At 44.3% G+C, this 16,687-nt stretch overlaps 1 protein-coding gene across 1 annotated transcript in view; it reads left to right on the forward strand.

Annotated features, from left to right (window-relative positions):
* Nucleotides 1-14,647: 14,647 nt before the first annotated feature.
* The window catches only part of cep120 (centrosomal protein 120), a 218,286-nt gene continuing 216,246 nt past the window's right edge, over nucleotides 14,648-16,687 (forward strand). The window contains exon 1 of the mRNA XM_084323233.1: nucleotides 14,648-14,896. Within this exon, the coding sequence (XP_084179359.1) occupies nucleotides 14,848-14,896 (49 nt within the window). The 5' untranslated portion in view covers nucleotides 14,648-14,847. The remainder of the gene's footprint in view (nucleotides 14,897-16,687) is intronic.

Here is a 16,687-nt window from a genome sequence, read left to right on the forward strand (position 1 = left end):
TGAACAGTAGAGTGTTCTCATTGCCTCATACTCTAACACATCCTTTACTTTATTCATAACAAAAATACTCTTGGACATCTTTTTTTTAACGTGTGCTATGTGCGATTTCCATGTTAATTTATCATCCATAATCACACCAAGAAAACGAAATTCATTAACTCTCTCTATATCAACTCCATCTATTGTCAGTACTATATTTTCATCTAGTTTTCGATTGCCAAAAATCATAAATTTCGTTTTTTTCAGATTCAGTGATAGCTTATTTACATCAAACCATTTCTTTAGCTTTGTCATTTCATACACAATATGTTCAGCTAGTTCCTTTAAATTATTTCCAGAGGCAAAAAAATTTGTATCATCAGCAAACAAGACAAACTGTAATAGTTTTGAAACATCACAAATATCATTAATATATAAAAGAAAGAGTTTGGGCCCCAAAACCGAACCTTGTGGTACCCCACATTCAATTTTCATGAGCTCAGATTTGACATCTGCCAACTGCACATATTGTTGCCTATTGTGGAGATAACTACTCAACCATTCTAGAACCATTCCTCTCACACCATATGAGCGTAATTTAGAAATTAGAATATTATGATCTAAGGTATCAAATGCCTTTTTTAAATCAATAAACACCCCTATTGTTAATTTCCTTTTATCCGTTGCTGTTGTTATTTCTTCAATAATATTAATTAAGGCAGTCGCTGTTGATCTGTTTTGCCTAAAGCCATACTGGCTTTCGCTCAGCAGTTTGTTCTTTTCCACAAAACCATCGAACTTATGCGAAAACAGTTTTTCAAGCACTTTCGAGAACTGTGAGAGCAATGACACTGGTCTAGTTAGTGAAGCTGTGCTTATCTCCTACTTTGTAAAGTGGGATCACTTTTGCTACCTTCATCCTGGCTGGAAAAATACCTGTCTGAAAAGAAAGATTACAAATATAACAGAGAGGTTTGATCATACAATCAATTGTCTTCTTCACTATAATCATATCTATCCCATCACTGTCAATGGATGTCTTATTCTTTGACTTTGATACAATGGATATGATTTCTACTTCACTGACATTTCCCAAAAACATAGACTGCAGTACTTTACTATCTCCTCTCCATCCTTCCTGTAATGGATCATCGTGTTTTTGAATGGCATCTGCCAGATTTGGCCCACATTTACAAAAAAATAGTTGAATTCATTAACCACCTCATTCATGTTTTTTATTGTCTTACTATTACTAATGAAATGGCTAGGCATTTTTATGGACGCTGATTTATTTCCCATTACCTTATTTAGAATGTCCCATGTGCCCTTTATATTATTTTTATTTTCGCCTAACAATCTATTGTAATAATCTTTCTTAGCCCGTCTCATAATTAATACTAACTTATTCTTATACACTTTGTATTTAGTTTCAGCAGTCTTTTTTCTACATTTGATAAAATCTCTATAAAGTTTGTTTTTCTTTTTACATGCATTCTCTAACCCCCTCGTTATCCATGGTTTTCTATTGTCATTACTTTTTTGTTTATGTTGAACCATTGGGCAGTGCCTATCGTAAAGTGTCCGATAGATATTCAAAAAAGTATTGTAAGCAGCATTGACGTCTTCTACATAGACCCCCTTCCATTCTTCATTCAAAAGATCATTCCTGAACATGTTTACAGCATCATCCCTTCTTAACCTTTTATATCTGTACCCATTCTCCTCCTTTGTTCTCTTCAATTGACAATCAAAAGTAACAAAAACAGGTAAGTGGTCACTTATATCATTTATAACTAATCCACGTATGATATTATCCTTAAAGCTATTAATAAAAATATTATCTATTAATGTAGCAGAGGTTTCTGTTATTCTACTTGGCTTGCTGATCAGTGGATATAACCCTCTTCCATACAATAATTCAAAAAAATCTGCTGAAGCCTTATGCTTAGAAACCTTTAGTAGGTCAATATTATAATCTCCACAAATAATAAATGTCTTATTTCTGTTTACCCTACTCAACAAATCATCCAATGTGTCTGTAAATGTTTCTATCTTTGACCCAGGTCTCCTGTATATACAAGTAACAATTATATTGCTTATTTTTTCCATTTCGATTTCCACCGTTAAACATTCCATTATGTCATCAATAGCCATTGTCATATCCAACTGGTTTACATTTAAAATCTCCATCCACAAAAAGTGCCACACCTCCTGCTTTCTTACTTGTTCTGTTTATATGATATAGTTCATACCCGTCAATGTGGAAATCAACACCCCTTTCATCCTCCAACCATGTCTCCGATAAGGCTATCAGCTTAAACTTTCCTTTAAGAGTATTCAAATAATCATTAATCTTATCAAAGTTTTTGTAGAGGCTTCTACAGTTGAAATGTATTAACGAAAATGTGTTATCTAATACTATACATTCACTAAATTGTTCCTCAGTATAATAATTACAATTGGCTTCAATGGAATTAAACACATGTCTTTCTGGGTCGATATCGCATTCAAAGTCTTGTATTTTATCGTCACATAAATATTCGTCTGTTGATTCTGTCATATTTCATGGAATATATATCACAAAAGAAAAATAAATGGAATTGGACATTTCTATCTCAACTTATGACAATTTCTTTGAAAATCATGCTCCACAGACACGAATGGGTTCTCCACTCTAGCTAAAATCTGATTTTTTACCGGTCGTTCCCTTGTTTTCCGATCGCCACCCAGGCCACAATTGTCGACGGAATTACACAATATCGCACAAAACCCTTCACATAACCCTTCAAGATGTCACAGTATGATGTCATAATAGAACATTCTAGAACATTTGTGATGTCACAGTATGATGTCATAATCAAACATTCTAGAACATTTGTGTTCTTCAACTATTCTCTCAGAAGATCTCATTGTGCATCTTGAAACAGTACTGAACAGTACTGAACAGATAGACTAAACAACATAGATTGAAGCCTGCATTTCTCAACCAAGGTGCCTTGCCTACCGTTTTGCTGTGGAAAGAGACAATACAGAGACAATACAGACCCTCTTCCGTTGGCGGTGCACAGGCATCACCCACACTTTCACAATTTCCCCGTGCGGAATTGTCTAGTTTTTTATATTATTGTACTTTGCAATACACGCTGAGCAGCTGAGCTCAGTGCACGGATGTTATCATGGCTTCGAAGACGGACCAACTTTGCATCGTTGTGTCCATTCTGGAGGGTGAGTGCAGTGTTGAAGGATGGGTGATGAGGTTGGTTCATATTTACGGATTAGATAATTAGATTAGCCCTTTCACTGCCACACGACAGAAGGTTAACCCTTTACTATCACACAACCGTCTGTAGTGTGATAGTAAAGGGTTAACCTTCTGTCGTGTGGCAGTGAAAGGGTTAACCGGCTGTCGTGTGGCAGTGAAAGGTTAACCTTCTGTGTGTTGTCGCAGTGAAAGGGTTAACCTTCTGTGTGTCGCCGCAGTGAAAGGCTTAACCGTTTTGGTAGTGTCATAATCTGCCCTTCGAGCCAAGTCTGGTCAGTTTAGGCATAATGGCTGCAAAAAATGATTTTCAATGTTTTTCTGTTCATTTAGGGCCTGATAAACAAAAAAATGCAAGGAGCCCAAAAAATTTGCTAGGCGAAGTCCTTGAAATGACCACGCCCACTTTTTAGGCCTGGAATTTTGTATCTCGGCTCCTGAAGGTCGCAGAGAGTTGATTTTGGGCTCAAACGTTGCGGAAATACCACATTTATATTAGTGTTATGAACAAACATATGCCCTAAAACCTTTACTTTTTCAGATATTTCTGAAAAATCGCTGCCATTCCGCCACACCCGTTTTGGCTACGGCCGAAATTCGAAACCGCTTTGGGTGTATCGCGTATCATGGGAGAAGAGTTTTCTCATTCATACTTTGCTTTTATGGGTGGCCTGCACCTTGAGAAGGTTTCTCTGGTCTGTGTTGGCCAGTTGATCAAAGGAACTGGCCTGGATACCATCTTAATCTCAGCTAATCTGAACATCAGTGGTCTGACAACTGCTGTATGTGATGTGAATTCCATAAAGAAGGCTAGATACTGCATTCAAATCCTGGCTGTGGTCCTGGCCAATAAGACAGATGAGGCATTCCAGGCAAAACATCTAGAGGACAACAGTTTGATTTGGAGCAATTGGGTGGCCAATGAAAACAGCCCCATGTTTCACTACTGGACCAATGTCCTTGAAGCAATCAAGAAGGATCTTAGCTTCATCAGATACTTTCGGGAGGCCAACTTCATCATGATGGTCAGTGCACTTGAGCAGCTCATTCCTTTTTACTTTGCACTTGATCATACACACTATGCCAGATGGACATCAGTGTTTCTTCAGGATCTCAAAGAGCTCAAATGTAGACACCCAGAGGTAACCGATTTTCGAAGATTGCATGTGATCAAAAGCAGGAGCATAATATAAAGGTCATCAAGTCTGACACTGGATATGTCGATATCATCAATCGGGAAGACCAGGAATTCTTCAGGAAACTCGAACTTGCCCTACCCGAAATCCAGTGCTACCTAGCTGAGGTTGAAGGTCAAGATCTAGCACACGGACACAAAGAAATGCTGGACTCCTTCAAGGAAACGTTTTCAAGCCACACTCTCAAGGTGTATCAGGGGATCCTTACCAACCCCTTCAACCAAGCTCAGTTCATGAGGTTGAACTCATCCATTCCCTTCCCAGATGTGGTAACTAAAGATGCCAGCCTTGTTTTTACAGTTGGCAAAACACAGCATGACCAGTTTGTGCAGGAGCGATTTGTATATGCTCAGAAGGATGTTAGTGCGAAAATCTCCCGAAATGCCCTGAAACTCCCAAGTTCAGGTGCAAAAGTCCAGCTTGCTAGCCCTGCAATCAAGCCACCTAAAGGAACCTTTGCAAAGCTGAAGGAGGCCTACAGATCAAGAGAAGAAGAGACAAGGAGGCTCTTTGGTGGTGAATTCACAGGTAAATCTAGTTGATATAATTTCAAAGTTATTCAATGTTTTAGACGCAGGCAACTTTCGTCTTACCAGATTCTCGATACAGTGACGTTCAATTATTCATTTTATACGTGAATTGATTTGACAGTGCTAATTTAGTTTTGGTAAAACTATTCATTTCAATCACAGGTTTACCAGAAGCCCTGTCAAGAAAGGATGGAGACATTTATCACAGCCAAAAGTCTCAAATCCTGAAGGACATCGGAGTATAAGTTCAATCTACAGCCTCAGAGGGACTTGTGATAGATCTATCTGTGCAAGTACAAATCCTGGTGAAGTCTCTCACCAAAGGCATGACATTCCGGGACTTTGTCATCAAGGTGTTGAACAGCGTTGCCAAGATTGGTCATGAGAAGGGAGCAAATCGTATTGACATTGTGGCTGACCTCTACCTATGAACTATGAACATTAAGACTGCAACTAGGAATAATCGGGGGTCAGCAGGTAGTTCACAGATGGCCTTCAGCGAGAATGACACCGTGCCGGAATCTAAGCAATTCTTTGAAGGTTTTCTGTCTAATCAAGACAACAAGGTAGCCCTGAATTTAATGTTTGCCAGGATTGCTAAGGAACATGCATGGAACTGGAGCAAGGAGTTCAGCATCACCTACGGCAAGAAGATCCTTGCAAACGTTGGAGAAAATGTTGAGATCCAGCTTTATGATCGCATAGAGATGCTTGAGGAGGCTAACAACCGCATCATTTGCCATGAGATGGACATGCTAAACAAGGGGATCAAGTCAGTTCCGGTTAGAACAGTCAAATCCGATGTAGTTGCCATCCTACTAGGGTTCACTACAAAGTTCCTGTCAGTATGTTGTGATTTGCAACTTCATCGACTTTGCTGTTCGGGAGAAATGCCAGTTCTACTCAATCACAGAAGCACACAAGAAGCTAGGTGGAGATGTGGCTGATGCCATGCCTGTGTTCCATTATTTCAGTGGCTGTGATTCTGTGAGCGCCTTCTTTGGCCACTTAAAGAATGCTCAATTCAAAGCCTGGATGAACCACAGTAAGTTGACAAAGCTCACTGCTGCATTGAGAGGACTAAGTTGCTGCCCTAGTATCGAGACTGTTAAGAACAGCATGGAAGTTATTGAACCCTGGGTAATGAGCTGGTACAACAAGGCTGGACTGTATGACTGTGCAAGTATAGATGGACTCAGATTCCAGCTGTTCAAGCAGTCAGTTAAAGATAAGCTGCGAGACCTGCCCCCAAGCCAGGATGCACTTCTACAGCATCTGTTGAGAGATACAGTCCAGGCAGGATGGCTGTGGGGGAACAGCCTTCTACAACTCCCTTGTCCCCCAGTTGTTGAATGGGGATGGACTACCGATGGGGAGAAACTCTTTGTCAAGTGGAGCACAGTTTCCGCAGGAGACACATTGTCTCAGGTAACAAGGGTGTGTAGCTGCAGATCTAATAAATGCACCTCATGTTCTTGTGCTGGCAGGGGGATGAAATGTCTCATTTATTGCAAGTGTTTGAATCCTGTGTGATGGGATGTGTGATGTGTTCAAATAAAGTTTTTTTGGGGGCGGCTGGGTGGCGCAGCGGACATTGCACTCGTCACCAACGCAAGAGACACCGGATTCGACTCCGGCTGTCGGCGTTGCCTCCGGCTTGGGCCAGCCGCCATACTAACTCAATTGGCAGAGTTAGCGGGTGGAAGTCGATGGGTGGTCATCTGGACGTTGTGGACAGCGACTCCTACAGGTCGGTTGGGGACGCCTGCAGAGCAGAGACAGGAAATGGCGGGGGTAGTGTGAGCCTCCCACACGTTACACCTCGCCAATGAGAGTGCGCTGGCAGGTGAAAAGATGTGACAGGCTGCCTCCTTGTGTATCGGAGGGAACACGTGATGCAAGGCTTCTATCCTCCCTACAACCGGCCAGTGGGGGGCATATGCAAGCAATGTTCAAGACAGGGGAGGGAAGAATTGGCACAGTGGAATTGGGATGGGAGAAAAATTGAAAAAGGAGAAAAAGTGGATAAAATAAATACTTCAAGTGGTTTGCTTTGTTTCTTGGGTGGTTGTTGGGGTCGTCATCTTATAACAAAGCCTCAACCTAAACACTAGTATGCCCCATGAGTAGATTTAGAACTTTGGCCCAAACTAACGTTAGGTTATGACTATAACCAAGTTCTGTTAGTATAGCGACGCTCGGCATCACTAGTCTGCACTATCTCGCATATGTGCACGCGCACTGAATAAAGACCACAAATGTACCTTTAATCCCAATATTCGTCTGACCACACCCCTATCAGCTTACCCATATAAGCAGGGGTGGGGCCACCCACTCGCCTCCTTCCCAAGCTTTCGCCACAAGGCGAGGTCAAAGGCTGCAGCGGCGTCGGATGCCGAGCGTTGCTATACTAACAGAACTTGGTTATAGTCATAACCTAACGTTCTGTTTCGTATTCGCTCTCGCTCGGCATCACTAGTCTGCACAAGGGAGGCCGAGCGAGAGCCAACGGGCGACAAATACACCCCGCTGACAGCCCCCCACAACCATCAGAACAGGGAGGGCCGAGCCCCCCCGACCCACCCTAATGGAGGGCACCCCCCCTATTAGGGGCTTCACGGGAGGGCGACGGACCCGACCGTGCGAAGAGGCACTCAAGGAACTCAACACACAGGGTGAGCAGACCGTGGCTTGACCCCACGACTACACACATGCACAACCCGCATGCCACCCGGGAACGAACGGAGGAACAACCTCGTTACTGCCCCCAGAATCACGGGGTCAAGGGCAAACCCAACCCCGTGGCAAGGCCGTAGCAGCGGAGCGCGAAGGAAGACCCAGACCCACCAAAACGACTGGACTCCCTGGAATGGGGGCCCGGAGAAGTCCATGATGCCAGCATCAAGACCCCACCAGGTGGGCACGTAGTGCCCCGCCCCCCACATCGCCAGCGTATTCGGACAAAGGCCCCTCAGCCAAGCGGGCCCCGTCCCCCCAATAGTACACCGCCTGGCACACTGACCCTGCAACAGGCAGTCAGCATGGCCGTAAGCACACAAAAAAGGTTAACCAATGGAAGCAGGCAGCGCACCGGGGAAAAACCAGGCAACAGGCTATTAACCCTAGCCTGGAGACTGCGGACGAGACAGGCGCCAGAGGGGACAGCTGAACACAGCCGCCCCGGCGGAAGGAGCGTAAGCTGGCGGTGTTGCATGACCAAGCCTCCATTTAAAAACCCCCACCCAGAGGGGTCGAGGCAGAGAAGGCTGACACGATTGGCAGACGTCATGAACGTGCAGGGGCACCCTCAAACGGTGAACCCGGGAGTTGACACTGCTCCAACACACCAGGGAATCAACCACCTTGGTGTTACCCAATGCGGTGGTTGTTCCTATAACCCCTCAAGAAAAAACCTGCGGGTATACACCGGCTATACCGCAGTACAAGTGTTTCAGTTTTCAAAAAAGGGTTAACCCAGGCCTACGGGTCGACGAAACAGTACTTCGGACCGGGCCTGGCGGTACGGGAAGCACAGGGTCACCAGAGGAGGTCAAAAACCACCCCCACAGGCCCCTCTTCGCCATGCGTGAGAGAGGAGCGAAAAAGAATGGAGAACCAGCCCCTAAGCACACCGTACTTGGTATTCCCAGGCGGTCTCCCAACCAAGTACTAACCAGGACCAACCTGTGTAGCGGCCGAGATCCGACGAGATTGAGCGTGTACAGGATGGCATGGCCGTAAGCCATTACGACAGTGCTGAGTAAAAACGTACCCAACCAGGGTCTCCATAGCGCTTAACCCTGTGACACCCGGACCGACCTGGCATTTTTCCCCCTGAAAAAAGCCCAAGTCCCTCAGGGTACCAGAACAGCAGATCTGCATCCCCGGCGGACAACGGGTTCAACTGATCCGGACCAGCGTGACCAGAACCAGTCCTGTGCCCTAACCACGCCGACATGCCTACTCCAGGAGAAAGGGCAGATATGCGTGTCGATCTTAACATGAAAAGAAGGCGCCACCCAGACGTTCGGGCGAACCGCGCCTGGTGGCCCACCCCAAGGGCGTGAGACCCCTCTACATATGTTCAGATCCATTCCGTCATCATCCCCCAGACATGAACGAGAATCCGTCGATAACCAACCCAGGTCGTGGGATGTGGTCGTCGGAAGAGGAAAAAACCCCATCTCAGTTGCTTTATAAAAACGCTGTTTTAACCTCAAGCAACCAAGGCGTGCCAGTCAGTCGCCTGTTTACAGCGAGCTAGCACTATACGTGCGTCGGGACACACCCCCATCAATGAACAGGCTATTTAAACCTGTCATTGAATCCCCAAGGCGCCCAGGGGAACGACAAGAGGGGTGTGACACTTCCTAACTCCAACACTTTTTGAATAGAAAAGAAGGAAGCACCAACAGTATGTATCCCAGTCTACACAGCCGGGGGTAAAACATTTTCACATTTTTACATCCCACCACCCTCCCATAGGAAGGAGACGGGGATCCCCAGAGAGACTTCCCACGCGAGCTGTACAGATTGAAAAGAATATATTGCACCTTGAGCCATGGAAAAAATTGGTTTTAGGGCTCTCCGGGGAAGAGGCACTGAACCCATACACACTCAATAATCGAATTGAATCGAATACATACACAATAGAATAGGACACCTTCTAGAGGGTCCACTCACTTTAACAATCTGAGGAGGAAGGCTCTGTACTCTGATGGAGGCTCCCTCACATGGAAAGGAGGAGTCCGAACTCAACAGAAGGCCCGAAAAGGCGCTTGGTGAGGAGGAGCCCTGACCACCCCCCCGAAACAGATCCATCACATGGACCTGAACAGCACACGGAAGTCCTACCAACAGAGACGCGCGGTGCACACGCCCAATATACCAGGCCGACCGCAACGTGACAGGAACCTTGAAGGACAGGGGGTGTACCCCTGACCGACAGAAACAAGGGGGAGAGAAAAGGTTACCAGTTCACCCCTTTACGACCCCACACCCATGATACGATGTAATGACAAAAAGAGAATATGACACAGTCATAGTCAGCTCTATGAAGCGTTTGACAGCTCCACACAGTGCATGAGCCAACCTGCTATCTGATTTTTACTAAGGAAAAAACACAGAATAGAGAGGGCTCTCTAAGAGCCCCGGTCCAACATACACATGTGCTTCTGTGGCCAGTCCAACCCAGTTGTAGGTCACATGACACACACAACCCATCATCACCTACAAAAAATGGCAAAAACACTCTACAGAGGAACGCCGTTTTTCATAATGAGAGAATACATAATTCTCGATTAGTATCGGCCACAGGCCTTGCTAAGCACACACGACAGCGACCAAACAATCTTTTCTTTTAGGAAAATAAAGTTTCTCCAGCAGTTTTAGCACAACCTCAGCAATCAAGCTAAGGGTTACATCGCATCCCTACCACACAAAAGACACAATTTAGTGCACAACATGTCTGATAGGAGGATGAAAAAGTCCCCAGGGAACCGGGGGGAAACACAATCCTCTTATTTTACCCTTAATACGGCCAGTTAAAACAGGAAAACCTGTTAATATGTGAACACACTGTTCATTGTCATCACAGGCTGAGAAAAGAACATTCTTTTACTCACTTGTCACTAAGCATAGCCTCATAGGTTAGTTACCTTAGTTGTGAGTACACGGTACATATAAACACCATGATGTTTCTCACACAACAACCAGATCATTTTCACATCTGTAACAACAACCCGATTTGCACGGAGAAGCTAACTGCCAGTGACAAAAACAGTTCACACATAACTCGCGTCGTATCCTAAATGCATTGCAGCAACACACGTTTTGGGAAAACATTGTTATTCACAAAACATTTAGAAAAGTAAAACCAGAAGACGTGTTATAAGGTCTGGTCAAACCTTGTCCTACCCGGAACGTAGATCAGCGAAGTGCAGACTCAAGACCCCGTAGACAACACAGCCGATCCTGTGTTGCTCGAACTGGGCAGCGTCGTCGCTCCAACCAGTCGCTACAGTCCTCTTTGTTGACGCAATCCCCGTCCAGGCTCAGGGCAGGGTCGACGAACATCCCCTGTCAAGGATGACGTCGTAGTCAAGAGTGTAAAACATGTTATAATCAAAGCACGTTCAACAGAGTAGCATTAAGCTAACGGTCGCCCCAACCGTCGGTCGCTACCGCCCCTGCTCGCGAGACGCCGAGCGAACGGCGCACACGACCAGAGGGAAGCGCGCGGCGGCGCGCGAAGAGCCGGAGCTACCCCGCGCTGGCCTTGTCCGATAGCAGCAAGCTAACGTTTCCTAGTGATCACAACCGGCTAGCGCCGCAGCTAACAGCTGACTGGCTAACAGTAGGCCCACCTCTGTAAGCCACGCAGTGATCCCAGCAGGCTAACAGCGCAGCTAACAGCTGACTGGCTAACCGTAAGCTAAGCAGCTATCACCTGAACTTTGTACACAATGACATAACACTCACCCAGACAGGCCGCCGTTCTGAAAACCCTCCTCACTTTTTAAGTGAAAAGAGAAACAAGATGTCACACAGCTTTACAACGGTGATTTTACCAACACCCGACGGAATCAGCACAATACCAAACTGGCTTGTGTAGCTGACTTGAACATGGATCTGCCGCTATCGCACATCCATGCACATATCTCCTCGTGAAGGAATACTCTCATTTGGATATGAAAGAAGGGGCTTAACACGGGACAGAGAGATATCCACTCGTCCAGAACACACAGGGATCACCAGTGTTAATGGTCGCGGCCCACTAGTTAAACTAAAATGGCTTCAGACCAAGGTCTTCTGTCATCTAGGAGACTGAACAAAGGACCCTAGCCTGGGGCCGGTTTTCATAAACATTGTCAAGTAGCCCCCATAGCACTAACAGACAAGTGAAGCCTGCCAGCAAACATAACTCACCAGAACCAGGAACCCACCACGTCTCACAACAGCGGCGCGTCCTACAGCCCAGCTGTGCCTTTACCGCAACCAGCACACAGCAAGGACTGCAGTTGGAAAAGCATGTAGCGGCACGAACTCCCAATACGAAAACCGGTGGAGGATTTTTAGAATGATCATCATCTTCCAGACACTCCAGTACGAAGACAATATCGCCGTATTTTCCCGAAAATAGTGAGAGAGAAAATAAAGATATGACGTCAACGTATCCTTGTTTCCCAAAGCTTCTCCTAATTCTTTCTTCCAGCATGGTGTCAAGTGTGGGGATCTACCGAGGCACTTCTTCCTTGTGGTGAAAGCGAGAAGGAGGCGAGTGGGTGGCCCCACCCCTGCTTATATGGGTAAGCTGATAGGGGTGTGGTCAGATGAATATTGGGATTAAAGGTACATTTGTGGTCTTTATTCAGTGCGCATGCACATATGCGAGATAGTGCAGACTAGTGATGCCGAGCGAGAGCGAATACGAAACAGAACTGCATGGCCTTCATGAGCAGATTTGGCTGAAGTGGCTTGGGCACTGATCAATTCAGAGATAAAAGAAGGTTTTTCATGAATATCTCAAAAAGTTTAGGTTTTAGGGCATATGTTTGTTCATAACACTAATATGAATGTGGTGTTTCCGCAACTTTTGAGCTCAAAATCAACTCTCTGCGACCTCCAGGAGCCGAGATACAAAATGTCAGGTCTAAAAAGTGGGCGTGGCCGTTTCAGAGACTTCGCCTACCAAATTTTTTGGGCTCCTTGCATTTTTTTCTTTATTGGACCCTAAATTAACAGAAAAACATTGGCTCAAATGTTAATCATGATTTGCAGCCTTGACCCCACATTTGCCCCAAACTGACCAGACTATGGGTCAATCCCTCCCGACCAGACGGGCCACAAGATACCTCCGCTTGGGAAGGACTGCCCGTTAGCTCCCCCTAGCGGAGTCAATGGTGTACTCCCTCTGTTATTCCCTATGCTAATCAGTCTCCATATTCTTACTCTCTTATTGTCCCCAATGTTTATGTCTTTGTTCAATGTGTGTATTGCATTCCTGTGTGTGTTGTCCACTCTGTTCCCCGGTCTGGTTTAATGTTGTATTTGTATGTATCATTGTTATTCAGTCCTGTCTTGTTTTATATTGGTGTCACTGTTAATGTCAGCTTGTGTGCTTGTTTCAGGTGTTTCTTGTTAGTGATTAGTCTTCCTATATATTCTGTGCTGTCCTGTTACTCCCCTGTCGGTTCGTAAACGTTACTTGTGAATTCTGTTGTTATCATTATCATTATTATCATAGCATTGTGGTTGTGGTTCCACGCAGCACCTTTCCGTGCTCTCCACGTTTGTACCCTTTGTTATTTGATCATTATCTGCCAGCTTAGGCTGTGGTACGTTTATTGTTTTGTAGTTGAACTGTTGAAGTTAAGTAAAGCTCTTCCCAACTACACCCCTGTTGTGTCCTGCCTCTCTCTCTCGTTCCTGTTATTGCACCTGGGTCCACACCACCAACAACGAGATTCTTACAGGTAGTGCGGCAGTGAAAGGGTTAAAATGTATTATCATCATCATACAGCACAAGTACAGTTCAGAGAAAAGAAGTTTGGCATTCAAACAGGAGTGCAAATGTAACAGTAAAGTGCAATAGTAATAATATACAATGTACAGGTGATTAAACTGGGTATAATAAGATATATAAATTAGTACTACTGAGTAATAGTGCTAATCAGATTGTTGTAGTGTTAATATGTACAGGTATAACTTAGACAGTATGGTAGTAAGTCATACTGGCCAGCAGCGTAACTAGTAAGAGTAGGTAAGAGATACAGATATAGATATAGTACAGATATGTAAAAGGATGTACAGACAGATGTGGATACTGTAAGAATAAAGCCTATATACATAATATACAGCATTAGCTGGTTGATAGTAACTAACCAGTTGCCCCTGGTGATGGATGTTGTTCATCCAATACTTACTTAAGGGATAAATATAAGTACATACCAAAAAAATAAAAGATTTAATAGATAAATCAATACCTTATAGTTGCAGAAAAATAAACAGTGTAAACAAAGGTACAGATGAGGGTCTGTATGCCCTATCGGTTATATTATACGTTACAATAAATACTTTGAATCTGAATATAGACTGTGAGTAAGAGTACGTCTTGTTGCGTCAGGAACTTCGTCACGAGAGACGGCCCACCAAAAGGGGAGAAATCTAGGGGGGGATTTGCTATTTTGGATCATAATTCTATGATTTGGATCTGAATGCAGCCGAAACAAACACCTTGCACTTTTTTACACTACACCATATTTGTATCTATTTATTACAAAAGATTTTCACTTTAGTTTGTATATTGTATATTTTGTAGTGTTTGGACTTATTCTTTTGACCTGAATGAATGAAAACTTTATTAACAGATTGCAGAATGGGTACAATACCGGATGCAGACCAGAGAAAGACTTTTGTCTTTCAGGGTCCCCCATTTTCAAAACATTACATTTTTACTGTATGAAGCACATTCTCAGGGGGCTCATACAGAACCAAGCATTTCACTGTAATGTACATGTACTTTATTAAATTATGTCACAATAATTTGTGACAAATAAAACAAAACTTGCATCAACCACCACAGCTCGTCATGTTGTTGCACGCCGCGCCAACAGGGGTCGCCGTGAATCGCCGTAAGTCACCATCACTTCCGATTTGAAAACCAAAATGGGTGGCGCCAAAGGATGACAACAGAGCGGCTGTGTGCAACGGACAGTCACCTTGTAAACAAAACCCATTTCCACGCTAGAAACAACTCAAACAAGTTCGAAACTTATAGTGTAAAACGTTATGTTTACATACAGGTGATAGGTCGTTTTTTATACTTTGCAATATTACTATTATATACACGCTGAGCAGCTGAGCTCAGTGCACGGATGTTATCATGGCTTCGAAGACGGACCAACTTCTCATCGTTGTGTCCATTCTGGAGGGTGAGTGATTGATTGATTGATTGATTGATTGAATGAACATTTTTATTAACAGATTGCAGAATGGGTACAATACAGTACAGCTCAATACACACAATTGTTAAGGGGATACAGACCAGAGAAAGACTTTCGTCTTGTTTACACCAGGGTCCCCCATTTTCAATTCATCATAACATATATGACATGAATGAATGAATGAATGAAAACATTATTTAACAGATTGCAGAATGGGTACAATACTTTGTCTTGTTTAACTTTACATCAGGGTCCCCCATTTTCATTTCATAGTGACATGACATACAGATAGACAGTACTGCTACATCTATACATTTATAACATACAAGATCTACAAATATACAGTACTGTTTATTTGTACAAAAGGAGTCTGAAAAGAGAGTATATATACATTTGAGGGGGAAGAAACTGTAAACTGGAGTGAGTTGAAGAATGGGTGAGGTCTGTTGTTATTTACAGATTAGATGATTAGATTAGATTAGATTAGATTAGATTCAAATGTATTGTCATCATGCAGCACAAGTACAGTTCAGAGAAAAGAAGTTTGGCATCCAACCAGAGTGCAAATGTAACAGTAAAGTGCAATAATATACAATGTACAGGTGATTAAACTGGGTATAAGATATATAAATGAGTACTACTGAGTAATAGTGCTAATCAGATTGTTGTAGTATTAATATATACAGTGATACAGGTATAACTTAGACAGTATGGTAGTAAGTCATACTGGCCAGCAGCATAACTAGTAAGAGTAGGTAAGAGATATGTACAGACAGGGAGCGAAATTAAAGCCCGCCAAGCGCCATTTGCGGGCAGATTTTACGTTTGGCGGGTGGGACTGAGAGGTCTGTCCGCCATGTGGCGGGCAACGAAATAGTCATGTGAAAACCGATCGAATAACATGATCCAATTCTTAGCGGAGTTCTCACTCGCTGTCTCAAGCACACAGACATGCAACGCGCTGCTCCTCCCTCCTCCAGCCCCTCCCAACCCCATGTAAACAGAGAGGCTAGAGTCGGGCCGGGCACTCTGCTGACTGCTCTAACGTTAGCTACCGTTACAAAATGACCCAGTCAACTATTCACTTTTAGTTTAATACTGAGGCATTGTCCGTTATCTAGCCGGCTAGCTACTGATAGCTCCCGATATCAACAAATGCTCCAGCAAGTCTAGTAGTGTTGCATAATACCTCCGTTGGATAGGTAGCTACCTAGTACACGTTAGCTCCAGTAGGGTCCAGCTGCAGCGCCGGAGAATCCTTGCTGGAGCTGGAGGCTACTCGAGTATACACACAGACAGTGGAGCTGTTTGCAGATAGCGAGCATTTTGCCTTGTTGCGTGGTGGCGATAACGTTAGCGTTAGGTTATAGCTATAACCAAGTTCTGTTAGTTAGGGGTGACGCTTGGCATCACCTACTGCACTCCCTCGCGTATGTGCACGCGTACTGAATAACATTCCACAAATATACCTTTAATACCAGTATTAGTCTGACCACACCCCTCATCAGCTTACCTTCATAAGCAGGTGTGTGGTCACCTGCTCTCCTTCTTCCCAAGCTTTCACCACAAGGTGAGGTCAAGGGCTGCAGCGGCCGTCTGATGCCAAGCGTCACCCCTAACTAACAGAACTTGGTTATAGCTATAACCTAACGTTCTGTTTCGTTAAGGGGCTCTGCTTGGCATCACCTACTGCACAAGGGAGGCCAAGCGGAGCCGCTGGCTGACAAATACACCCCGCTGACAGCCCCCCACAACCATCAGAACAGGGAGGGCCGATCC

Source organism: Notolepis coatsorum (assembly GCF_963971535.1).
Source record: "Notolepis coatsorum genome assembly, chromosome: 10".
Taxonomy (NCBI): domain Eukaryota; kingdom Metazoa; phylum Chordata; class Actinopteri; order Aulopiformes; family Paralepididae; genus Notolepis; species Notolepis coatsorum.